At 41.5% G+C, this 26,731-nt stretch overlaps 1 protein-coding gene across 1 annotated transcript in view; it reads right to left on the bottom strand.

The window, feature by feature from the left end:
• LOC144763841 (mitochondrial amidoxime-reducing component 1-like) overlaps positions 1 to 26,731 on the bottom strand; it is a 278,087-nt gene that overhangs the window by 213,528 nt on the left and 37,828 nt on the right. Inside the window, exon 2 of the mRNA XM_078649812.1 lies at positions 3,480 to 3,653. Within this exon, the coding sequence (XP_078505938.1) occupies positions 3,480 to 3,653 (174 nt within the window). The remainder of the gene's footprint in view (positions 1 to 3,479; positions 3,654 to 26,731) is intronic.

The raw sequence follows: 26,731 nt of genomic DNA, 5'->3' as shown, positions 1-26,731 counted from the left end.
AGTCAATGTCCTTACTCGACACTTTTGCTAGAGACGGCATTGATTTAAATAGGCGAAGGATGTTCCCTCTATTTAGTATGTCTTGATTACCTCCCGAGTCAAATTCTGGTTTGAAAATCAGCTGCACCTTCTCATTCAATGGATGTTTTTCATACCTATCTGTTTCTATATTTTGTATCGCCTTATATGTAACTTGCTTTTCCCTACCACATCTTTCAATGACCAGATGGTCCCAGTCTGGTAATCGCCTTGTCATTTCTGATTGTTCCAACTTTAGCTTCACTAACTCTTCTGGTAGTTTACTTTTTATGTACGCTGGCACCTATTCTATGATGCACACATTTCCAGTTGTCTTTGTTTTCTTCTTGTTCCTACCTTCCTCCGTTACTTTCATTTTATTCCCAGTGGGTTTTACCTTAGCTGTTGTAACGGGTATATTTTTCTGTGAACTCATTTGGTGAATAGTTAGTTCTTTTTCGAATATAGCGAAGTATTTGTTATTCCTATTCTTTATTATGGGAGAACGCTTTTCATTCGAGGCTTTTTCGTCTTCCCTCGGAGCTTCATTCTCTAGTTTGTTTCCATGAGTCTCCAAGAAATTTGATTATTTTTCCACTGATTGTTTTAATACAGTATTTAGTTGTTTCGCTGCAGAGTGTCACTATGCGGAATTCCGCTGAATTGAATGAAAACTCGATCAGTGTGTCACACGTCTCCTACCTTCTCCGAGTCTCCAGCTGCAGAATGCAGATCCTCAAGTCTACAAAAAGTTGACGACAATGCTCTCCTGCTGCCTCCTGCATCCGATTCCAGCCTCTGGAGGTTTCTCCTGTGTGCACATGCATGGTATTGTATGCATGCGCACTAGAAACCTGCAGCAACTGTGAGTCCCATCGCAGCTCTGCGCATGCGCCCTGGCACCGGGCTCCGTATTCTATGCCGTGCAACAAGAAAAGAAATAAGGTAAGCTATTTTATTTAACGCAGTTAGGTGGTGGGTGGTAAACTCCGATACGTGGAGGCGGATGCAGAGTTTTTTACTGAACACCACGTTCCAAGTGCGACACGGAGTAGCAAAAACTCTGAAAACTCTGCAGGCGGAGCGAAGTTTACCACCCACCCGTAGACATATCCTTCCATTGAGCTCTCATTCAGGGACGGCTTTAGGGTGATGCAACCTGTGCAGCCGCTCTGGGCACTGACCTCAGGGGGGGCACTATGTTTAGCAATAACAAATGGACAACTTCATGGGATCACTGCCAACTCTCACTGAAGTCTTTCAAAACTGAACATTTTTTGTTAAAAAAGCCACATCAATTCCTTTAAAGAAATCAGGTTTTTAAAAAGAAAAATTAAAAAAATATATTTCAGTTTTGCAATGCAAAAACAGGAATGGTGGTTTGCTGCTCCCTGCAGGTAACCATCCCAGTTTTTGCAGCCATGTGACCCAACTAAGGATTAGTAATGAGGCAGATTTGTATGCAACCCCTTCCAGTTCAGTATTTTGCTAGCCAACCTACTAATATATAGGTCAGTTTGCAAAATGAGATACTGGTCGCAAAAAGATAAGATGCAGATTGTGAAACATTTTTGCGACCAGTATTTTGGTACATCTGGCCCTATCTGTGAGAGATAATGAGATCCTACTAGGTAAGATCTAAATATCTAATTCAAACAAAGTGTGCACTACAGACATGAAGCACTTTTTATAATATGTGAACTGCGAAAATCTATATTTAAGAAAAACAAGGGGACCCAGCGGGTAGCTATGGACCATGGGTATCGGTTAAGTTTAAAGAGACAAAGGTCCTAAGCATATACAAGATAATAAACCAATGTAATATAGACCACAATAGGCTCTATATATTTCTATTCCTTGTCCAGCCGGACAGGGAATTTTATTAGTCAGATAATTAGAATCTTATTTCAAATACAATTGTACAACAACAATTCATTGCAGTAAAGCACACTCCTGTGCCATACCGTGGAAAGCAGAAAAGGAGGATAGAAGATAGAAAAGGGTGTTTCAGGCAAAGGAAAGAGCAAAACAGGGTACTGTTTTAAGTCAAAAAAATTAATTAACAGTATCTCCTGAAGTGGTGCATACAAATATAGGTACACATTGAATTCACTGTATGTCCACTCAGAGGAGTCGACGTTTTGATCCCGTGCTCTAATTATCAAGGGATCATCATCAGGACTTAATTAATTGTTTTGCCTGGATTAATCGTTAAAGTAAGCCTGTTGGGGAGAAACCAGGGAACAAGGGAAAATAAAAAATAAAAAATAAGAAAATTTCAATATATGACTGGGGAGAGTCGTCAGTTTTAACCATCTGCAACGTTGTAACATTCGGAATCGCAGTGAGTGGACTGTGCTGGTGATTGTGAAAATGAGGTATCACAATTATTGAAGGTGAACACTCAAAACATCACATGAAATATTCGGAATCGCAGTGATGGGGAAGTGTTGGGTTTGGGGTTTAAAAGGTGCATTTGTGATGGCTAAAAAGTGTGCTCAATCCTTTGTGTTGTGATACCTCATTTTCACAATCACTAGCACAGTCCACTCACTGCGATTCCGAATGTTACAACGTTGCAGATGGTTAAAACTGACGACTCTCCCCAGTCATATATTGACATTTTCTTCGTTTTTATTTTTTATTTTTCCTTGTTCCCTGGTTTCTCCCCAACAGGCTTACTTTAACGATTAATCCAGGCAAAACAATTAAGTAAGTCCTGATGATGACCCCTTGATAATTAGAGCACAGGATCGAAATGTCGACTCCTCTGAGTGGACATACAGTGAATTCAATGTGTACCTATATTTGTATGCACCACTTCAGGAGATACTGTTAATTAATTTTTTTTACTTAAAACAGTACCCTGTTTTGCTCTTTCCTTTGCCTGAAACACCCTTTTCTATCTTCTATCCTCCTTTTCTGCTTTCCACGGTATGGCACAGGAGTGTACTTTACTGCAATGAATTGTTGTTGTACATTTGTATTTGACATAAGATTCTAATTATCTGACTAATAAAATTCCCTGTCCGGCTGGACTAGGAATAGAAATATATAGAGCCTATTGTGGTCTATATTACATTGGTTTATTATCTTGTATATGCTTAGGACCTTTGTCTCTTTAAACTCTGCAAAAATCTATATGCAAAAAGCTTAACATAGTTTACAACAGGTATTGAGCCAATACATGTAGACCTTGGTTATATCTATGGCCTACCTATTGCACATAGATCTCTGCTAAGAGCGTGTCACTCTTTGAGCTTTTGTATGTCACGCTCACTGGATTTTAGAGAAAGCACAATAAAAAGTCATATTTTTTCATGTTTTTAGGACAAAAAACATTAGTAAGAATAAATTTGGCATTCGGTGCAGAGGCTTTGCATAACTAGAAAAAGCATGTTGCCATTTCCTTCGCCTTTATCACCAATATGCACATCAGTTCAGACTGTATCCTGCTTTACCTGCAATTCAGCACCGGGTTTGTCCTTGGCAGCTTCAAAGGAATGCGCAGTTCTTCCATTTCTGGCGCTTTCAAGGTAAGAAAGGCCCCATCACAGGAAACAGAAATCAGAACAAGCTTTGGCTCCTGTGGACCAGTGACCATGCCACCATTTTCCTTAGTGACAAGCCAATGTCTGAAATTAACGAGAAGAACAGAGATACGTTTTTGATACTTCTAGGGCTTCAAAACAGTGGACCAGATTAAAAAAATATTTTTCCATTTTCAGGTGAAAAATGCACATGGCCTAATCAAGAAGGGCATTTGCTCAAAGTACGTGCACAGATGGGAAGTGCACAAGATTTGCATGAAGGGGCATGGTCTTGCACATGGAAGCTGGTGCATCCCTTATTCACAATGGCGTGCAACATGCTTTTGAACTCACCATGGCCTTGTATGAATCAGAAGTTGTCAAGGAGTTAAATATTGACGCACGTGGGGATAAAAGAGGGTACCTGTGAGCATTCTGCAGAGTATGAGGACAGGAGGAGGCATCGCCATCATCCACAGGAACACCATCCGCATCCTGACCAACACCGACGACAACCTCGCACCCGCCGAACACCTGCACTTCCAGATCCACGTCAACCCCAAGACCACCCTCAGAGGCACCCTCATCTACAGACCCCCGGGACCACGCACACAATTCAGCGAGGACATCGCCGACTTCGTCAGCCCGCTCGCCCTCCCCTCCGCCGACTTCATCCTCCTCGGGGACCTCAACTTCCACCTGGAGAACAACAACGACCGCAACACCACCACCCTGCTGGACAACCTCGCCAACCTCGGACTCAAGCAACTGGTGACCACCCCCACCCACTACGCCGGACACACACTCGACCTGATCTTCTCTTCCAGCAAGGACATCGCCTTCAGCCACGCCACGGGACTCCACTGGACGACCACAGCTGCGTCCACTTCAGCTTCAGAAGAACCACGCTCCACCATCACCAGCAACAGGTTCCCCGCAGAAGCTGGAACAAGATCACTGCAGACCAGCTCACTACTTCCCTGAGCAAGAACCCTCCCACCAGCACAACGAACCCCAGCCAAGCAGCCACCAACCTCACGAAATGCATCAGCGACTGCGCAGACGACCTCGCCCCGCTGAAGACCCCGCCGAGCAGACCCGGCAGCAAGAAAGCCCCATGGTTTAACGACGAACTCAAGAGCTCCAAGAAGAACTGCAGAGCACTCGAGAAAACCTGGCGCAGAGACCCAACACCGGACAACATGACTGCCCTCAAGCTCGCCACCCGAAAACACCACCAACTGATCCACGCCACCAAGAAAACCGCATTCAAGGAACGACTGGACAACAATGCACACAACAGCAAGGAACTCTTCAACATCGTGAAAGAGCTCTCCAACCCCAACGCCGGAAACAACGACATCACCCCTTCGCAAGACCTCTGCAACTCCCTCGCCTCCTACTTCCACAACAAGATCGCAGACATACACAACAGCTTCAGCACTCAACCGACGCACGCCAAGACCGAACCACCGCCCCCCTCCACCACCCTCCGCGCCTGGACCCCGATCAGCACCGAAGACACCATCCGCACGATGAACTCCATCCACTCCGGATCTCCGACAGACCCCTGCCCTCACCACGTCTTCAACAAGGCCGACGCTGTCATCGCACCTCACCTGCGGGACATCATCAACACCTCCTTCGACATCGCCACCTTCCCGGAGAGCTGGAAGCACGCCGAACTCAGCGCTCTACTCAAGAAACCATCAGCAGACCCTACCGACCTCAAGAACTACCGCCCCATCTCGCTGCTCCCGTCCCGGGCCAAAGTCATCGAGAAGACCGTCAACAAGCAACTGGCCGCCTTCCTCGAGACGAACGGCTCCCTCGACCTCTCGCAGTCTGGCTTCCGGGCCAACCACAGCACCGAGACCGCCCTGATCGCAGCTACAGATGACATCCGAGCCCTGCTCGACAACGGAGAAACAGCGGCCCTCATCCTCCTGGACCTCTCCGCGGCCTTCGACACTGTCTGCCACCGTACCCTAGTACAGCGCCTCAGCAACGTCGGAATCCAGGAGAAGGCACTGGAGTGGATCACCTCCTTCCTCGCCGGAAGGACACAGAGAGTCCGCCTCCCCCCGTTCAGATCGGAGGCCACCGAAGTCATCTGCGGCGTTCCTCAAGGCTCCTCGCTCAGCCCAACACTCTTCAACGTCTACATGAGCTCCCTCGCAGCCATCGCACGCCAGCACAACCTGAACATCATCTCCTACGCCGACGACACCCAGCTGATCCTCTCCCTCACTAACGACCCCGCCAGAGCCAACCTGCACGAAGGGATGACAGACGTTGCCAAATGGATGTCGAACAGCCGCCTGAAACTGAACTCGGACAAGACGGAAGTCCTCATCCTGGGATCCTCACCCTCCGCCTGGGACGACTCCTGGTGGCCCCCCGCCCTGGGCAGCGCACCCAAACCAACTGACCACGCACGCAACCTGGGCTTCATCCTGGACTCCTCCCTCTCCATGACCAGACAAGTCAACGCCGTCTCCTCGTCGTGCTTCAACATCCTGCGCATGCTACGCAAGATCTTCCGCTGGATCCCCACCGAGACCAGGAAGATGGTCACCCAGGCCCTCGTCACCAGCCGTCTGGACTACGGCAACTCCCTCTACGCCGGAACCACCGCCAAACTCCAGAAGAGACTCCAGCGGATCCAGAACACCTCAGCACGACTCATCCTGGACATCCCCCGCCGCAGCCACATCTCCGGACACCTGAGAGACCTGCACTGGCTCCCGGTCAACAAGAGAATCACCTTCCGGCTCCTCACCCACGCACACAAAGCCCTACACAACCAAGGACCAGGATACCTCAACAGCCGTCTCAACTTCTACGCTCCCAAACGCAAGCTTCGATCGACCAGCCACGCCCTCGCCGCCGTCCCCCGCATCCGAAGAGCCACCACAGGAGGAAGGTCCTTCTCCCACCTGGCCGCCAAGACTTGGAACTCCCTTCCGACCCACCTCCGCCTCACCCAGGACCACCTCGCCTTCAGGAAGCAGCTCAAGACCTGGCTGTTCGAGCAGTAGCGGACCCCCTCCCCCCAGCGCCGTGAGACCCTCCGGGTGAGTAGTGCGCTATACAAATGCTCTGATTGATTGATTGATTGATTGAGCATTAGTGTACATGATCTCGTATCTACCCTTTTACTAGAGGTATTATTGAAATAAGCTACATATCTCTAGACAGACTGTTTAAAAGGAAAGATTTTGCCCACAGCTTGGTAGACAGTCCAGGTGATTGCTCTTGTCCTGTCCTCCTCCCATTGTGCTCATGGGAACCTTTTTTTTAAATTTTTTTTTTATTGATTTATTGGCTGTGGAAAATTGCACAGTAACACATAAAATATCAAAAATAACTACAAATAATACATTGCCATGATACATCGAAAAAGCAAAAGACAGATATAATAATAAAAGAAAAAAGAAATGAGAAACTATTATATCGAATTAGTGATTGGTAGCCATAATTTTTGGCCGAATGCCTTTTTTTTCTGACCCTTAAGTTTGTACACAGCATTTTCCAACTGATATATATTTAACAATTTAGATAGCCACTGATGGAATACCGGTGGATCGGTATCTAGCCAGCGAGAAGTTATGCAGTTTCGGTAAGATGACATGGCAATAAATAAAAATCCTTCTTCTGCAGCCGTCTTGTTGCCAATTTGATCAGATTGGATTCCAAGTATCACAAGTTCGACTGTTAAAACAACGGTTGAATCCAAGATATTATTTAGAAAACCTTGCACTTGTGTGACAAATTGAGTTAATTTCGGACAACAGAAAAAATATGACTTGAATCAGCAGCAGGATGTCCACAACGACTACAGTTGGTACCCTTCTGTGCATTCCATTTCATTAATTTGGATGGAGTGTAATATAAGTCAAATGTGGACATGAAATGCTGACTTTTGAGTGATCCATTAAAAATAACATTGCTGCAAACTTCTAGAGATCTAGGTAAGTCGACATTTTCAATACCAAAACATCTTTGCCATTTGTCTGTATATATATCTAAATTATCTTGAATTCTTTCTAACATCATTTGATAAATTACACCAATTCTATTTTTTTTCCGGCAGCTTTCCAATAAATCTATTTTATTCATAGCTTCGGTATCGGTTAGATTCTTTGACTCTAAAAAGCTGCGGATCTGTAAATATTTGAAAAAATTACCTCTATTAAGGCCGAATTCCCTCTGTAAATCATAATATGAAATAAGTTGCCCATCGCGGTATAATATACCAAGTGAACTTATTTTTGAGTCGATCCATCTATACATAACATGGTCATTAAAAATCTCGGGCAGTAGGGGATTCTTTAAGAAAGGTGTATAATAATTCAAATTAGACAAGAAATGGAATTTTTTATTAATTTGTTTCCAGGTCTGAAATGCAGCCATCATAATTTTAAATTTAGTTTTTTTATAATAGCTAGGTTCTATTATCCTAAACAAGCATTGTCGAGCTTCCGCTTCAAGTAACATTTCGTAAATTGATGGTATCATGGCATCTTCTAGGCTAAAGTGTTGAAACATTAACGGACCCATTAGTCTTAATGTAACTGCCCAATAATATATTCGGAAACTTGGGATCCCCAGACCGCCCCTTAGTTTTGGAAGGATACACCATTTGAGGGATCTTCTGGCTCTCCGATAACCCCATAAGAACCTAAAAAATACTTTGATCTAGTTTATTGAAAAAGAATGAAGAAAACAAAAGAGGAATAGTACGAAATAAATAAAGAAATTTCGGTAATATAAGCATTTTAACTACGTTAGTGCGGCCACAAAGAGATAAGTGCAAATTATTTATTCTCTCTAAGGTCCTGTTGGTAGATAATAATAGAGAATCTGTGTTGAGCCCTACAATATCATCGACAGTTGAAGAGATCGTAACACCAACATATGAAGCGGTAGGAGTAAATACAACACCCTCGGGTCTGCCTGTAGATGAATGAATTAACTGGGTTTTAGATATGTTGAGCTTATATCCCGATAGCTCGCCAAATTTCTGAGCAAGTTCTATAATCTTGGGGAGAGATAAGCATACATCGGGGGTTACAACTGCAACGTCATCAGCGTATGCAAAAATATTATGTTCTACTTGATGTAGTATCACTGGAGGAATTCCCACTTCCGTTGCAATCTTGTTCAGGTAAGGTTCGATATATAACGCGAACAGCAGGGGGGAGCAGGGACAACCTTGCCTTGTCCCCCTGGTGATCGGGAGCGGACAGGACATTTCAGTACCTATCCGGATTACTGCCTTCGAATCATGATATAACGCCTGAATAGCTAAAATATACTCATTAGGAAATCCCTTCCATGCTAGGACAGACCACAGGAACCCCCAGTCGACCCTGTCAAACGCTTTTTCCGCGTCCAACAGGATAACACCGACTGGGGATCCCTTGGCCTGCGCCCAATCTAATAGGGTAATGATGCGTCTTACATGATCCGTAGTGTCCCTCTTTTTAATAAATCTGTGTTGAATCTTGGAAACCAGCATGGGCATCATATCATAAAGTCTGTTGGCAAGTATTTTGGAAAAGATTTTACTATCAGATGTGATAAGGGATATAGGCCGATACGACCCTAGTTCAGTACCATCCTTGCCTTTCTTTTTAAATACTATAATTGTAGCAAGAGACCACGAGGCAGGTGGGTGCCCTTGGAATGCTTGCTGGAAAATCTTAAGTAGCTCAGGTTTTAATATGTTCCTAAAAGTCCGGTAAAATTCGAGGGGGATTTGGTCAGGCCCCATAGCTTTCCCAAGAGCTAAGCTAAGGATGGCTGTTTCAATCTCCTCCCAAGTGATAGGGGCAGCAAGGAGCACCGAATCCCCCTCAGTAATAGGTACATTACCGATTTCTCTCAGATATTCGGATGGATCCTTATCTTCATTGGTCTCACCCCCAGATTTATTATATAATAGTTTGTAGAAGCCACTGAAAGCCTTCAGGATTCCAGCCTTGGACTCTTGGGATACTCCATCTAAATCAGTGATTTTAGTTATATCATTTAGCATAGCTTTTTGTCTGATCCTCTGAGCTAAAATTCTCCCTGTTTGTTCATTCAGCTCATAACACTCAGCTTTGTGTTGATTATATTGTACTGCAACTTGGTCCGCTAAAAAGGAATATGAAACAGCTCGTTCAATAGTCAAAAGTCGTTGAGCTTCGTCAATATCAAAATCATTACCATTCCTAATGTGGGCAACTAATTTTAACTCTGCCTCCCTAACTTTATCAAGTTTGTTCCTAAACTCTATCTTCGCCTTCCTACGATGGTAATTAGAGTAGCAAATTGTTTCCCCTCTGACAATCGATTTAAAAGTATCCCAGACAACTTGAACTGAGGCGGTATCATTATTACGAACAAAAAAATCCTTAATAATTTCAGCCATGTGTCTAAGATAATTATCATCAAGAAGAAAGCTCCTTTGAAATGACCAATGGCGGTTAAAGTTATGATTTTTTTAGGGTAATGATATTTCTAATATTATAGGATTATGATCTGAGACAAGTTGTGGTAGGATTTCTATATTATCCAAAAAAAAGAAGAAGTAAAGAAGTAGTCTAAACGAACAAACTTTTTATGCGGAATTGAAAAAAAAGTAAAACCAGGATCAGTAGATTTATATTTATTCCAGACGTCGTACAACCCATTGCTAACAACTAATTCCCTTAAAGCTTTATAGGTCCTCATCTTACGACCGTTGTAATTCCCTAAGGTTCGAATATTGCAGCTGGCTTCAACATGAACATGCATATCTCCACATACGATTAAAGGCTGACACCATGCCGCCAGTTCTGTATTGACTGTATTAAACACCTCACTATCATCTAGGTTGGGACCATATAGACAACAAACCGTGAATCTATTCCCATTAACACTAAGTTCGGCCAACCCCCAACAGCCCCATTTGTCTGATGCAGTTCTGAGGCATTTTCCAACATTTTTTTTCATACAAATTGCAACTCCCCTCTTGACCCCAGTTTGTTTTGAGCTAATTAGGAGTTCGAGACCCAGATTCCTCAACATATTACGTTTATCCCAGGAAATATGAGTCTCCTGTAGACAAAGAATATCAATACTTAAAGACTGAATTAATTTACGTAAAATCCCTATCTTTTTGAAATCATTAAGGCCATTAATATTCAAAGAACATATTTTGAGCTTCCTATCCATTATTATACAGTTTTAGATCTGGAAATATCAGGGTCAGCTTTCTCAATGAACATATCAAAAAACATAATACAAATAGTAGTACATTAGCCAAGTTTATTGTGTGTGCTCTAGCAATTGCCACTGCCTTACACCCCCACCACCACCCCAACCCCCACACCCAAAGAAGAAACCCCACCCCCCTCCCCAACATATGAGGCCCAGGAATACTCAGTTCCTGATAAATATGGAGTGCCGTGTCCTCCTGCCCCAGAACATCCTGGAGGGATAACCAACTTCTAAATGTGAAAAGAAGGATATTTACACAGTAATATTCTGTATCTTCATGCTGATATTTACGGACAAATTCATAGGGACTCTAAATATTCTTTTGCTCTGATTTCTGACAGAAAATATTTAGTTTGTCTATTCATGACTATTTTCAGCTTAGCTGGGTTCTGCAAAAATACAGTGGCACCCTTCATTTGAAAATCGGGTATAAGCTGACGAAGATGCCAGCGTTGAGCAACTGTCGCCTGGCAGAAATCTGGCCTTACAAAAAACTCGCAGTCCCTAGCCACTGCTTTCTTATCGGGCCTGGCTAGCATAAAGATTTCTTCCCTTGCAAGAAAATTATTAAAATATACTAGTATAGCTCTAGGATATTCCTCGGCTCCCTGACGTGGTTTCCTTATAGTAAATGGGAATCGGTGAGCCCTTTGCACTTCTTTAGACCAATCCCAGGTAGTTAGATCAGGAAAGGCTCAATAATAAATCTCCTAGCATCCCCCCCTTCCTTTTTCTCTGGTATGCCAAGGAAACGTAAATTACTCCTGCGGGCCTGATTCTCCAGGCCCGCCAGTTTATGCGTGAGGTCGTCTTTGTGAGATTTAATATTATCAAGATCTTGCTTCTGAATAATATTCTCATCCTCTAAGGCCGAAATCCTTGCCTCGGTTTCAGTCACTCTGTCGGCTGTTTCAGCACAAAGTTTAATAGCCCACCGAACAGCGTTCTTAACCTTTGAGCAGGTAGCCTGGGTACGTAAATTCTCCGCTTTTATTTCAGCTCGATGCGACATCATGGTGTTGTAAATAGTAGTTAATGTGATCTCATTCGTATTGGACATATCGTGCATGTGAGTTGTAGACTCTGCACCATCTGTCAGTATATCCCTTCCCTGAGATCTCGACATGATGTATCCCTCTGACTGAGGACTATCTGCGCTGAGAGTAGAGCCCCTGGCAGTAGAGCGCTTAGAACCCCTTTTCTTACGTCTTCTAACAGTAGAAACAGTTGCATTTGGGGAGTCTTGGTTGGGGCTTCGCTCTTGTGCGACTTCAGCAGGGCTGCTTTCGTCAGTAAATTCGGCCCAGTCTCTACTGGCATTCGTGCTTTCATCAGACGAAGGGTCAGACAAGGAAAAAAAGTTTTCCACCACTTCCTGTTGCCCGGATACTGCTTCAGTGGTGATACCTGATGCTCCCAACACACTCAGCTCTTGGGCAGAATGATCCAAATCAGCATTAATAGACAGGCTTCCCTGTAACACCTCAGGGACCTCAGAAACTCTGTTTCCCACAATGCACTGTTCGCTGCCTGCTGGGGCCGATATTGTATTTTTAGACACATTGGAATGCTGCATTTCATCTCCTTTTTTCTGAAGTTGTTTTTTAAACATTACCGGGACCGTTAAACAATCCAGGGGTTGTTTACTGCTGCTGCCTGATGCTAGTACAGTGAGTGCTGATACGGGTGCTGACACCGAGAGAGAGCTCTCCTTCTGAGCAACGCTAGCGGCTTTAGTGAAGACAGCGCTTTTAGGGAGACTCTCACCTTCAGTATCCTGATCACCTTTAGGTTTGTTGCTTCGAGTAACAGCTACTGCAGTCTGTGTCGAGTTTTTCGGCGGCATCTTCTTTTTACGAGACCCGCCGCGGCCCGAACCACTGAGCTCCAAAAGGGAAAGTGAAATGCAGAGAAATGCCAGAGCGGGGCACACCGCTGTATACAAAACAAGTTCACCAGCATTCGTAAAACAAAGCAGGACTGCAGCTCCTGAAAGCAACACGGGTAAGTAAGCTCCACCGCAATCCATCAAGCAGTCCTTAAAGCAGTCCTTATAGCCCTTTCACTCGGGCCGCAGCATTGCCGCTTGTTGTTTGTTGGTTTGTTTGGCTGGGAACATTGAAGTTAACCGGCTAGCTGAAACAGACCGGCGCGCTCTGTCGTCCACATCAAGCGGTCCGTTTGTCCAGAAGTATTCTCTGGTCTCACGCTTGAAATAGGTAGTAGAATAGGCAGTACGGACCCTCGCAGCTTCAAAACGAACGAGTCCACCAAACTAGCAAACAGCGGGTGGAGAAGTGTGGCTCAGGGGTTAGAGGCAGCAGACCCGGAAGCTGAGATCGGTCCTGGACCAGGGTTCAATTCCCCGCCTCGGCGGGTCTTGGGCTAAAAATTCCACGGACTCGATAATTCTCGCCCCGGTGCCTCCTCGACTCACGGGTTCACACTCTGCGACTCTGGGCAATAGCTTGCTTAATCTCCACAACGGCCCCTCGCGGCGGGATGCCTGACTTTCACCTTGTGGATACCCTGCTATCTCACAGGGGAATACCAGGAAGGGTTCCCTAAGCAAGCGCCGGGACACCCACTGCGGGTAGCTGTGCGCTATATAAGCTCTACTACATTTACATTTACATTTACATCCCCCCAAGGAGTCCGGAGCGAGAGGACAGAGCTGCTTACACAGCTCACGCCACGGCCGCCATCTTGCCTCAGCGTGCTCATGGGAACCAATGCATACGTATGGTGCCCCATACTTTCTTATGCCTTGAGGAATTAACTAGAACAAAGAAATAACAAGCATTGGCAAAGCCATAGGTCTAGTCTATGAGATGAGAGCTATTGGCTTTGTCAATATGAATCCATGTTGTACAGTAGAATGGCTGAAGTTAAATAAAAAAGAGATACCTAGCACGGCCATCACTACTGGATCATAGAGTTTTTTATTGCTAGCTCAAGGAGGCAGCACAGATGGCAGGGGCGGAAACACTGACAACAGAGTGTGTGCGGAAACATGCAAGCTATGGCGTGGCCAGCGGTGGCCCGGTCTTAGCACTTTTTTAGTAATAGAGGGAGGGTGGGGCAAGCCGCAATATGGATGGGGGATGGGTGGGGGTAAGGCAAGCAGCAACACAGATGAGGGAGGGTGGGAAGAACATGAAAGGGGGAGAAGTACAAGAGGGAATCAGCTGAAAAAGACACACTTGGGTAGAGTAAACCCAGAAAAAAAGGTAGTACCTACTAAGATGAGAGGTAGTGCATCCCTCAGGGATCTCCCAATTTTGAGGCATACTATCTGTTGGCCCAACTATAAAGTCCAATTAGATGGATGAGAGGTAATAAGGATCTGGAGGGGGTGACAAGAGCAGCTAGTGTTGCAGGTGTTAGGATACACAAGATAATCTAAGGAAACACAATAGTAATCATGTCTCATCCCAGGTGATTAAACTTGGCCAATTACTGCTTGCTGAGATTTCTAATTAAACAGGGCAAAACAGAAGTGTACTCACCTGAGATTCCAGAGCGGTGCTTTCCAAGGTACCACAAAATAACATGGACACTTACAAGATACACAGGGTCTGAAAAAGGCTTAGTAATTGTAGGGGACCTATCTGATAATGAAGTACTACAGACATTCGAGACACCCATAGAAACACATGTGGATGTGGCAGGTTGTTTCACAGCATGTAAAGCATACAAGAGAGCAGTAAGATTAGCCAAGGGGCGATGAGACAAATGAGCTACTGATGCATGTACTAGATAGATGTGCAATAACACTGCTATGAATCACTATAATGCCCATATCCTACACAGATATCACCATACTAAAATATAAATGGATACGTGAAATTGGCAGTGACCTTTTGGATGAGGAATTGGCAAAAACTCTGGAAAACATCAAAAGTTCCCAGAAATCAACAATTACATTTGCTAAATGCTATTATTTACATCAAACTTATCTGTCCACTGCAAAGATAGCAACAATGTTTCCTGAAGTGAAGGACCATTGCACATGGTGCCAGCAAGAAGCAGACTACTTCTACAATATGGTATGGGAGTGTGCCTTGTTACATATTACTGTAACAATATAGTATGTGTTACCATTGAAATAGCAAGTAAATAGTTAGATGTGTTGGGTACAAATACAAAGACAAAAGTAAAAGATTTGAAAAAAATCAAGTATGGTATGCGGCTTTATTCTTCTGTCCTTTATATTGACCAAACGCTAAATACCCATCTGCTAAAAGACAAAAGATGTGCCTACAATCAATACATAAGCTGATTTTAAAAAAATGGGCAAGAACAGAGATAGCCCAATAACAGAACAATACTTCAGCATAGTGCCTAAGCGGGCAGGCCTGTAAAAGCTGCATCCATGAACAAATATACATGAAATTAGTAGGGGGAAAAGGGATCACACTGGACACAGGTCAGTGAATACATTACTTATGGTAATCTTCATTGCTCTGAATCATAGTCTTCCTCGTCCCAGCCCCAGACCTTAAGGCTCCCTTATGGGATTCCGTCTCCTATACAGGTCATTTACACTAGAAGAGTAAGAAGATGATACTCCTCTTTCTATTACTACTAAACTGAGTTGTATGAGACCTCCCCATTACCTTCCCATGATACTCCACTGGATTGTGCTATATATCTCCCAGCCATATTACTTCCCCTCCCCAAGACTCTCCTTGATTAATTAAAGCCGTTAGCCATAAGATAACTTAATTGAGTTTTACTCAACTGTTTTTGCCTCCTTTTCCCTTAATGAATGCTTACTGTTCCTTATATCCCTGAGATTCAGTCCTGTACCCAGCATCCTGTCTTTTCCATTTGTTGGATCTTCGATGGTTTAATCAATATTCCCCTCCTTGTTGGACTTAGACACATTTTTAAGTTGCTTTCTTTGCTCACTGCATGAATCGGCTCATCCGATCTCCACATATTAAATCTCTCTCCTACATCTCTAGGTAATTATTTTCCTTATCTGTTCTGGACCTGCTTTCATTCTGTTCTTTCCTGACTCTCACTAGTACTATTTATTCTCTTAGGGTCTACTCATGCTCTACAACTGAGTTACTGCCCTGCTGATGACCATAGACATTTCTTCGGGGTTGAAATACTATCAACACCAAAGGGGCATGAAGACATAGGACGTTATTCCTCCCGGAGACTTAAAGATATTTGTTGGACCTTTTAGACTATTCACAACTGTATCCATTGATTGCATCTGCTCCATATATGAACTTCAATACTGCCTATTGCCTTATCGATTATCACTTTTTTATTAATTTTATCGCAGTATTCACTTGCACCATGTAATCATGTCACTTCACAGAGCACCATTATTGTTTAATGTAGATCATTCATGTCCAGTGTTTGCTTTATCTTAATACATAATGGATTATTGTACTGGGTGCAGGTCTTCTTTAATATTCATTTATCAGAGGTTGTACTTATTGACAATCTTAAGAACATAAAAATGTATGTTGCTAAAGGAAACCTAAGAGGATACTTATTGCTCAATGTCTATGGTATACCCTAACACCATAGGTATATGAGTAGCTTCTGTGGTTATTAAGATGTATTGTAATAGCAGATATGAGTGGGCAGATAAGAAGGGGGTGATCAATGGAGTATAAAATCGTGCAGCCAGAGCTCAGGCAAAGGCATATCTATTGTTAATCCATCAGGGGACAAACACTCCTATTTCAGGAAATAATTCGTTAAAAATAAAACAATTAATTTGCAGAGCAGGCACAACAAACACAATGCCTACTCTGAAAACTCTTCAGCCAACAAATCCACCACCAAAGGTGCAGTTTGGCTGAAGATGTACAGCCCTAAAGTAAGTGGATTGTGCTCTGCCAAGGAAGGCAATAGACTGATGACCTAGCGGGATGTCTGCAGACTGCGAAGGACCATATAAGTCTTTCCCTTCCCCTGTTAAACAGTTTTTGTCATTAGACGGTGCAAAAACCGCAATTAGGTATGTAAAAGAAAAGAAGAAATGAGGGGTGGGGGGAATGTTTAATTCCGCCAACAGAACAGGCAAAATTTGGTGACTCCACTTTACTCTTGCAACGTGGAATTCCAGCCAAGTTCCGCCAGTCGCTTTGTGGTGGAATTTTTTCCTGCAAGGCTACAGAAATGCAGACGAGATTTGGCGTCGGCCAGTGCAATTTTCTAACGCAGTCGGTCTCAAGTTGTTTGCGGTCAAAGAGCTGCTTCTCAAGTAGATTTGCTGATGCTCAAGTAGATTTTCTACTCGAGTGGCAGCAAAATCAACTCAAATGGCCGTGCACTCTTGTGCAGCGAATGGTGCCATTCATGCTGATATTTCAGTGCTGCTCGTACTGAATTTCAATGCGAGCAGCACAATGTGCATATTGCCATCCATTGGCGGAACTCCGTGGTATCTCATTCAGTTTTTATGTAACTCCATAGAATTCCTCAGAGTGAAAATCTAGCAGTCCCCCACTCATAGAAAATCTCATTACTTTACCTTTTTTATAATCGTAACAATTCTTGAATATTGCAGGAAATTATACTGTGTTCTGGAATAGAATGGCAAGCAAGAAAAGTATTTTCTAGGTCACACATTTCTCCAGTCCATCTCAGCAGGATGAGACCATCAATCAGAAGAATAGCCACTTAAACAAATCTTCAATAATCAGTCTATGAGTTTATGGTGGACAAAGTCAGACGCACTGAATCCATCTAGGCCGACTTAAAAACGAATGTGAACAGGAGCGTTGTTGTTGTTGTTGTAGTACTACTGCTGGGCCTGGTGCTGGCTTGAAGGTGGAGGGCACCAGTACTTATTTTTAGGGACATGGAATTATTTTTCATCATAAGACTTGGAGCCAAAGCAAGAAAGAGAAAAGCAGAAATGCTCAAGGGAGAAAGGAGGAAGACACCAAATATAAAAAGTGGTAAAAGGGAGTAAGCAGGGATGAAAAATTATCTGCAAGTGAAATAAAATTGTCCAATACTGAAAAATGTCAAATGACTGATTTGCACATATAGATAGACAGACAAGGTGTTCCACCTTATCGCTAACTCAAGAATATTTCTAGTAAATATTATTGTGCTAAAAATATTGTAATTTCAAGAATTTCATGGAACATAATATCAAAGGTAAGAATATCCTTTTTTAATTTTGAGTAAAATATTGATGTATATAATATTGAATTTTGTAATATTGCTGTACATACAATCTATTTTTTAGTGCAATTTTATATCAGTATTTATATTTTGTTCAAGTCTTTTTGTTTTGTAATATATTGATAGCATTTAATAAAAAAATAATACATTTTCTTTTTGAGGTTTGTTAAATTTGTAGGTAAGGTGAGGGTGGGAAGTGTTTTAATGAATACATGTTTGTTATCTGTTAATGCATTTAAATGAATTAATCATGTGAATTAAGTCATTTATTTTATTTAGAGGTTATTAATGATATGTTTATTTTTATTTAATAATATGTTTATATCAAAGAGTATGTTAAGCCGTGTGCATGCAAATTGTATGTTCATTTTATTACAATAGTTATATTTTTTAGTGCATTACATTTTTGCTAGTTTGTAGGGAATATCGTGGAAGTGCTTTTAAAACTAGATATTCACAATATGCACAGTCACTTTATAAACGATGATTCTACTGGTTCACGTTGTCATGTGATCAAGGCTCTGAGGAGCCAAAACTTTATGGCGGCAAACCAGCACGAAATAAAATAATCTGCACCTATTTACTTTGTCCATGTCCGTATATGCTGAGGAGTGGCGATGGCATAGCTGCTACGGCTGTTCTGAGGATTGCTTCATAATATATATATATATATATATATATATATATATATTACCTACTGGCGGTCGCCAGTAGGTATATATAGTTAGGATTTTTTCCCTATGGGATTTTTGAAAATTCTATGTCTAATAACTTTGGCGTTTGTGGACGGAATTGGCTGAAATCTTCTGGAAAATGGAACATTTTGTTTCTGAGCAGCCCTTGAAAATTTGGGGGGTGTTCGTCAAGGGGGGGCCGAGAAAAAAGGGGGGTCCCAAAACGTGTTTTTAACATTGATTTTTCCATAGGGCGGTTGGCCTCACTTTTAGCCCGAACGGCTGAATGGATTTGCACGAAACTTGGCAAAATTGTATGGACTGGTAGCCCGATGTGCCTTTTGTAGGTCTCAATATATGTGCTCCAGTGGATTTTGAGAAATTAACGTTTAAAAAAAGATATATATCTGTAACAGCGGACCGGGCAGCGCTCCGGTTCGCGTACTTTACGCGCAACGGAGCTTTGTGAAGCGAAGCTGATTGGTTCTCCGGCGTCTGTAAACATTCTAAACAGTCCGGAGCGGCCGCCATCTTGTCTCTCGGTAGGATTGAGAGACAAGAGGAGGCCAAAACAAAGGTGGAAATAACCATAAGGGGGCCTAGTAGATCCTCCCTGACCCCCTAGGTTTAATGTGGAGGCTTTAAAAGGGCCCAGTGGGGCAAAAAAGAAAATAATTTTTTTTTGTTTTTTTGCGTGGGTAGCGCCCGGTCCGCGAACCGGGAAGCGTTCTGGGCAGCGTACTACAATGAAAAAAGAATGAGAGACTTTTCAAATGCAGTATGTTAATTGATTGTTGGTTTTGTTGATTATTTTTTATTTTCTTTATTTTTTAAGCATTTTTTTTTATTGTGATTGTGTTTCATAATTTATTAAACTTTCTAACATTTCATTGTCAGAAATTTCATAATTATCATGGAATATACATTGTAGTGTCTGAGGGTGTAAAATGTCCTCATTTGCAAGGAGGTTATCTACTGCTTGTACACATTGCAGTAGTTCATTGTCCCAAGTTTCATCGAAAAATTCAATGTCAATTTGATCAATTGTATCAATCAATTCTTGGCTGCTCTCTTGCAGGTCCATTTCAAAAGAAACTTGGTTTTCGCCTTCCATTTTGCCTGAAATTTGGATTAAAAAAATATATATTAGTAGAGATAGGGCAATGTTGGGAATAATTTTAGATAGGCATTTTTTATCAGTGAATTTATCTTTGGGCAGTGTATAGTATCAGAGTGGAAGTAGGAATATAAAAAAGTGTATGTGATTTAACGTAAGTAAATTCATAATTATACAAGAGAAGCCTAACTCCATCCATAACTATAACAGAGAAGTCTCTCTAAATCTATAACTACTACAGAGGGATAGTATATATCTATCAGAAAAAGTTTACCATATTAACTTATAGTGCACAATATACTTCAGTTTTAAAAATAAAAACTTACCTTTAGAAAGAAGTTGAAGGAATTAGTGAAAATACTATTGAAATGTACAGCAAGAAGTAGTAGTCAAAATGGCTGTGTTTTCTTCTCTTCCTTTATATATATTCAGGTATATAACCAATCAAATGTCAGGTAAAAAAAGTAGAAAATGAAAGTAACATTTTAATTGGTTGTCAATTCCAACACATCAGATGTGTTTTGTGAAGTAATTTACCTCACGGTATTTAGAGAGGTCTACAGGCTAAATGGCTAAATGGAATTCCAATCAAATTTGTGAAAATGGTAGGGATTGGTATGTAGTATGAGCTAGTCTATATTTAGTGAAATTGTCTCCAGTGGCTTTTCTGTGAACTACTTTCCCACCTTTTTTGATGGTGCGCTTCCCAGGGAGCGACCCGGTACGCGAACCGTTGAGCGCCCCGGTTCGCGAACCTTAAGCGTTCCGGGAGTCCACCATTTTGTGTTTCGGTCGAATTAAGATACAAGATGGAGGGCAAATAATGTTCAGAGTGGGTAGAAGGGGGCACGGTAGAGTTATCTTGACCCCCTAGGTTTTCTGAGGGTGGCTGAGGAGGCTTATATGTGCGAAAAAAAAACATTTTTAAAAAAAATTTCGCGAGGTTAGCTCCCGGTTCGCGTACCGGGTAGCGCCCCAGGGAGCGTACTTTGTTGAAAATTAGTGAAAAATGTTAGAGTAAAATAATAATTGTGAGTGATCAGATGTAGGGTAGCTCTGAGAAGAGCTTTTGGGTTTATGGTACATTTAGGTACTTATAAGTAGGTACCAATGCACATTCTTAAATTCAGAGTGAAAATTCTGTTGCCCTCATCTGAGAAGTGAACTCCATCTCCTCTGTAGATATCTTGCATGTAGTAACGCAAGTTATTGTTGTACAGGGAGCCCATTCCATGGTCTCTCATGTAAGCTGAAACAGATTTGTTTACATGCTTCCTCGACTTCTCAATTTGTGGACAAAATTGGTTTGACCACCTCCATTTCTGTCTTTGGCATATATTTGAATATACCAAGGCAGTCTGAGGAAAAAGTGCCATTAATTGCTCAAAGGTGTCCTTTAAAAGCATTTCCAGACCTACACCAGTCAAAGTGCCCAAGTCATTACCTCCACAGTGCACAATTAACAGGTCAGGTTTGGGCAAATGCATAAAGGTTTTCACCAATGGTATCAATTGGTGACATTTTAATCCTCTGTGGCCAAACCACTTAATTTCCACATCTTGTAAATTGAGGTTAGGTAATTTCCTGTTTTCAACGTACCTTTGAGCCCAGTGAATATAACTATGTCCAACAATCCAGACAGAAAACATGGTGAGAGAAGGTTCTCCTGCAGTCAGATGAAGTGTGGCAATGAAATGGCAGTTGAAAAAATGAGAGTTTAAAATGAAAAAAACTGTGGAGTTTCTGTGTTCATGAAGCAGTAACAGTGATTGGTGGATTTTGATTGCTGAAAACAGAAAGTTAGGGTGCACGGATGTGTTCTTTGAAAGATGTATTTTGAATGGTCAATAAAAAATCATTAAATGAAAGAATGCACTGGATATGCAGGTGCACTGAGAGTTCAGAGTTCAATTGCAACAAAGTTGTGTGAACTTGCAAACACCAGAAGTCTTCCAAGAGGTGGTTGCCATGCAGAAAAGGCAGAAAGGGCAGAGGGGGGAAGGGTTTTCATTTGAAAAAAAGTGAGGGAAGAGTTTTGATTGGGTGACATGAGAGATATGTGTGAAGAATTACAGCATTTCTGTGCTTTTGATAGCTGCAGACTCTGGAGTGCATACCTTTTGCTCTGCTGAAGACAAATTGGTGTGTTTCTGAGACTGTTTTCAAACTCAAAGTATTTGCTAAGGTGAGAAAATATTTCTTTAATTTAGATAGAGAATAGTGTGCTTTAAGGAGAAAATTATGAATTATGTGGCGCAAATTGCTTGTAAATATGCTCCCACATGTGCATGGAAAATTTAGATTTTGAATGTTTGTGTTACATAGCCATGTTAAAAGTGATACAAACATGCTGCAAAGGCAATCAAAAAACGCTTTTATGTGTCTTAAGGACATTTTAAGTAATTTTCCCATGTGCAGTGTTTTGAAATTATGATTTGAAAATCGTTTTTGGGGAAAAGGAATTGTTTTTAAATTTATGACAAGGACATAATGGTGTATGCTTCTTTATACGGCAATTGACTGTCCCTGATGTTATTTTTCCCATTTTAATGTAAGACCTTTCTCTGTGGCGCAAGTTGCTTGTAAATATGCTCCGACCTGTGCATGGGAAATTTAGATTTTAAATGTTTGTGTTACATAGCCATGTTAAAAGTGACCCAACCATGCTGGAAAGGCAATAAAAAAACACTTTCATGTGTCTTAAGGACATTTTAAGTAATTTCCCTGTGGGCAGTGTTTTCAAATTATGAATTGAAAATCGTTTTTGAGGTAAAGGAATGTTGTTAAAATTTATGTGCGCCATATGCCCACAAATTTCGTTTTCAGGGGTGCAGGAGGGTGTTCTTGAGACACCCCTGCACCTTTGGAAAAATTCCTAATTTGCGATGAGCTAATTGCTAATCGCAAATTGCACCTTCATTCCTATGGGCCTCCTGCTCCATGGAAATGAATGGGTAATTTGCAATTAGCAATTTGCTCATCGCAAATTAGGAATGGTAAAGAATCGCTATTTATTCCTTAAAATTCGCTATTTTGGAAATGCAAAATAGTTATATGATACATATGGCGGTTGATGTCTAACAAGATAAGAAGCTTAGGGATACAATTATGATGACTGGCGCAATGAAGTGGACATCACTTACTTCATTGGTAGAGCTTTACATGTATTATGTCCTCTGTATTCTTCATCAAGTGTAACTTTAATCTGCAATCCTGAGTAGGCCTCACCTTAAACAAACCTCTGGATAGGCCACACCTTATCGTCATCCTGAATTAATCATTTAAAATGCTAGGGACAGATTTATGATAGGTGTATGCCTCTTTTGCGCCACTTACAAAACACTGTCCACGGGGAAATGAATTAAAATGTCCTTAAGACACATGAATGTGTTTTTTTAAAGCGTTTGCAATTTTTTGGGGTGACTTTTAACATGGCTATGTGACTCAAACAGTCAAAATCTAAATTCACCATGCACAGGTGGGAGCATATTTACAAGGAATGTGCTCTATGGGGAAAGGTCTTATAATGTAATATGGGAAAAATGACATCAGAGACACTGAAATGCCTTATAGAGAAGCATACACCATTATGTCCTTGTCATAAATTTGCAAACCATTACTTTTCCCCAAAAACGATTTTCAAATCATAATTTGAAAACACTGCACATGTGGAAATTACTTAAAATGTCCTTAATTCAAAATTTGCTATTCCTTATTTTGCGATTGCACTGAAGGATTTGCAAATTTTGCGATTCCTTAAATGCAATGTATCAAACAAAAAATATGTAAAAAATGATATTAAGGATTTGGAAACTACCACCAACTTCTAGTTTGTGGTAATTTGCGAATTCTTTTCAAAAAGCATTTTTTTCCAAAAAACAAAAGGTGCCATATGACGCCTATACATGTCCTTAGGGCATGTATGTGTGCCATATGCCCCCAAATTTCTTTTTCAGGGGTGTAGCAGGGTGTTCTTGAGATACCCCTGCACGCTTGAAAAAATTCCTATTTTGTGATGAGCTAATTGCTAATCGCAAATTGCAACCTTCATTCCTATGAGCCTCCTAGCCCATGGAAGTGAATGGGTAACTTGCAATTAGCAATTTGCTCATTGCAAATTAGGAATGGTAAAGAATTGCTATTTATTCCTTAAAATTTGCTATTTAGGAAATGCAAAATAGTTTGATGGTACATATGGTGGTTCATCTGTAACAAGATAAGAAGCTTAGGGATACATTTATGATGACTGGCGCAATAAAGTGGACATTACTTACTTCATTGGTAGGCCTTTACATGTATTATCTCCTCTGTATTCTTCATCAAGCGTAACTTTAATCTGCAATCCTGAGTAGGCCTCACCTTAAACAAACCTTTGGATAGGCCACACCTTATTGTCATCCTGGATTAATCATTTAAAATGCTAGGGACAGATTTATGATAGGTGTATGCCTCTTTTGTGCCACTGTGCGTCACTTTTATGATGCAGCGGCGGTGCTAATTTGCAATTAGCAATTTGCTCATTGCAAATTAGGAATGGTAAAGAATTGCTATTAATTCCTTAAAATTTGCTATTTAGGAAATGCAAAATAGTTTGATGGTACATATGGTGGTTCATCTGTAACAAGATAAGAAGCTTAGGGATACATTTATGATGACTGGCGCAATAAAGTGCACATTACTTACTTCATTGGTAGGCCTTTACATGTATTATCTCCTCTGTATTCTTCATCAAGCGTAACTTTAATCTGCAATCCTGAGTAGGCCTCACCTTAAACAAACCTCTGGATAGGCCACACCTTATCGTCATCCTGGATTAATCATTTAAAATGCTAGGGACAGATTTATGATAGGTGTATGCCTCTTTTGTGCCACTGTGCGTCACTTTTATGATGCAGCGGCGGTGCAAAAGATTTGCTATGAGGTGACAACATTACAAATTGATGCATTTAGGCAGATATGTCATGGTGTAAAAAAAACGTACCACATGAAACCGATGCAGCAGTGATGCAAAAGATGCACCATGTCGCAAGACAGGCCTCACTTGGGGCCATATGTATCAAGCTAATTAGCATTCGCAAAGATCAAAATTCTACGAATTTCGGCCTTTGCGAATGTTAATTAGACAAATGGTATGTATCAAACAAGTTTGATGCAAAATAAGGAGTAGCAAAATTTGCTATTCCTTATTTTGCAATTGCACTGAAGGATTTGCAAATTTTGTGACTACTTAAATGCAATGTATCAAACAAAAAATATGTAAAAAATGACATTAAGGATTTGGAAACTATTGTGGTAAATTGGTGGTAATTTGTGAATTCTTTTCAAAAAGCTTTTTTTCAAAAAAACAAAAGGTGCCATATGACGCCAACACATGCCCTTAGGGCATGTATGTGTGCCATATGCCCCCAAATTTCTTTTTCAGGGGTGCAGCAGGGTGTTCTTGAGACACCCCTGCACCCTTGGAAAAATTCCTAATTTGTGATGAGCAAATTGCTAATCGCAAATTAAACCTTCATTCCTATGAGCCTCCTAGCCCATGGAAATGAATGGGTAACTTGCAATTAGCAATTTGCTCATTGCAAATTAGGAATGGTAAAGAATTGCTATTTATTCCTTAAAATTCGCTATTTAGGAAATGCAAAATAGTTTGATGGTACATATGGTGGTTCATCTGTAACAAGATAAGAAGCTTAGGGATACATTTATGATGACTGGCGCAATAAAGTGCACATTACTTACTTCATTGGTAGGCCTTTACATGTATTATCTCCTCTGTATTCTTCATCAAGCGTAACTTTAATCTGCAATCCTGAGTAGGCCTCACCTTAAACAAACCTCTGGATAGGCCACACCTTATCGTCATCCTGGATTAATCATTTAAAATGCTAGGGACAGATTTATGATAGGTGTATGCCTCTTTTGTGCCACTGTGCGTCACTTTTATGATGCAGCGGCGGTGCAAAAGATTTGCTATGAGGCGACAACATTACAAATTGATGCATTTAGGCAGATATGTCATGGTGTAAAAAAAACGTACCACATGAAACCGATGCAGCAGTGATGCAAAAGATGCACCATGTCGCAAGACAGGCCTCACTTGGGGCCATATGTATCAAGCTAATTAGCATTCGCAAAGATCAAAATTCTACGAATTTCGGCCTTTGCGAATGTTAATTAGACAAATGGTATGTATCAAACAAGTTTGATGCAAAATAAGGAGTAGCAAAATTTGCTATTCCTTATTTTGCAATTGCACTGAAGGATTTGCAAATGTTGTGACTACTTAAATGCAATGTATCAAACAAAAAATATGTAAAAAATGACATTAAGGATTTGGAAACTATTGTGGTAAATTGGTGGTAATTTGTGAATTCTTTTCAAAAAGCTTTTTTTCAAAAAAACAAAAGGTCCCATATGACGCCAACACATGCCCTTAGGGCATGTATGTGTGCCATATGCCCCCAAATTTCTTTTTCAGGGGTGCAGCAGGGTGTTCTTGAGACACCCCTGCACCCTTGGAAAAATTCCTAATTTGTGATGAGCAAATTGCTAATCGCAAATTAAACCTTCATTCCTATGAGCCTCCTAGCCCATGGAAATGAATGGGTAACTTGCAATTAGCAATTTGCTCATTGCAAATTAGGAATGGTAAAGAATTGCTATTTATTCCTTAAAATTCGCTATTTAGGAAATGCAAAATAGTTTCATGCTACATATGGCGGTTCATCTGTAACAAGATAAGAAGCTTAGGGATAGATTTATGATGACTGGTGCATCACCAGGGATGTGTCAGTCATCCTGCGCCGCTGTTCCGCCACCCATGGTGTGCTGCATTTAGAATGCGGGGCATCATGGGGCAAAAATGGCACCGATGCGTGACGTATCTGTGCTGTAAAGGTAGTGATTGCTGGAGTTGTATCGCAAGTGCGATGCAGCTCAAGCAAGGCTCAGGGGTGCCCCATCTCCACAATGTT

This window comes from Lissotriton helveticus, chromosome 6, assembly GCF_964261635.1.
Source record: "Lissotriton helveticus chromosome 6, aLisHel1.1, whole genome shotgun sequence".
NCBI lineage: Eukaryota > Metazoa > Chordata > Amphibia > Caudata > Salamandridae > Lissotriton > Lissotriton helveticus.
The sequence above is the reverse complement of the archived record's forward strand: the minus strand, read 5'-3'. Positions and strand labels throughout refer to the sequence as shown.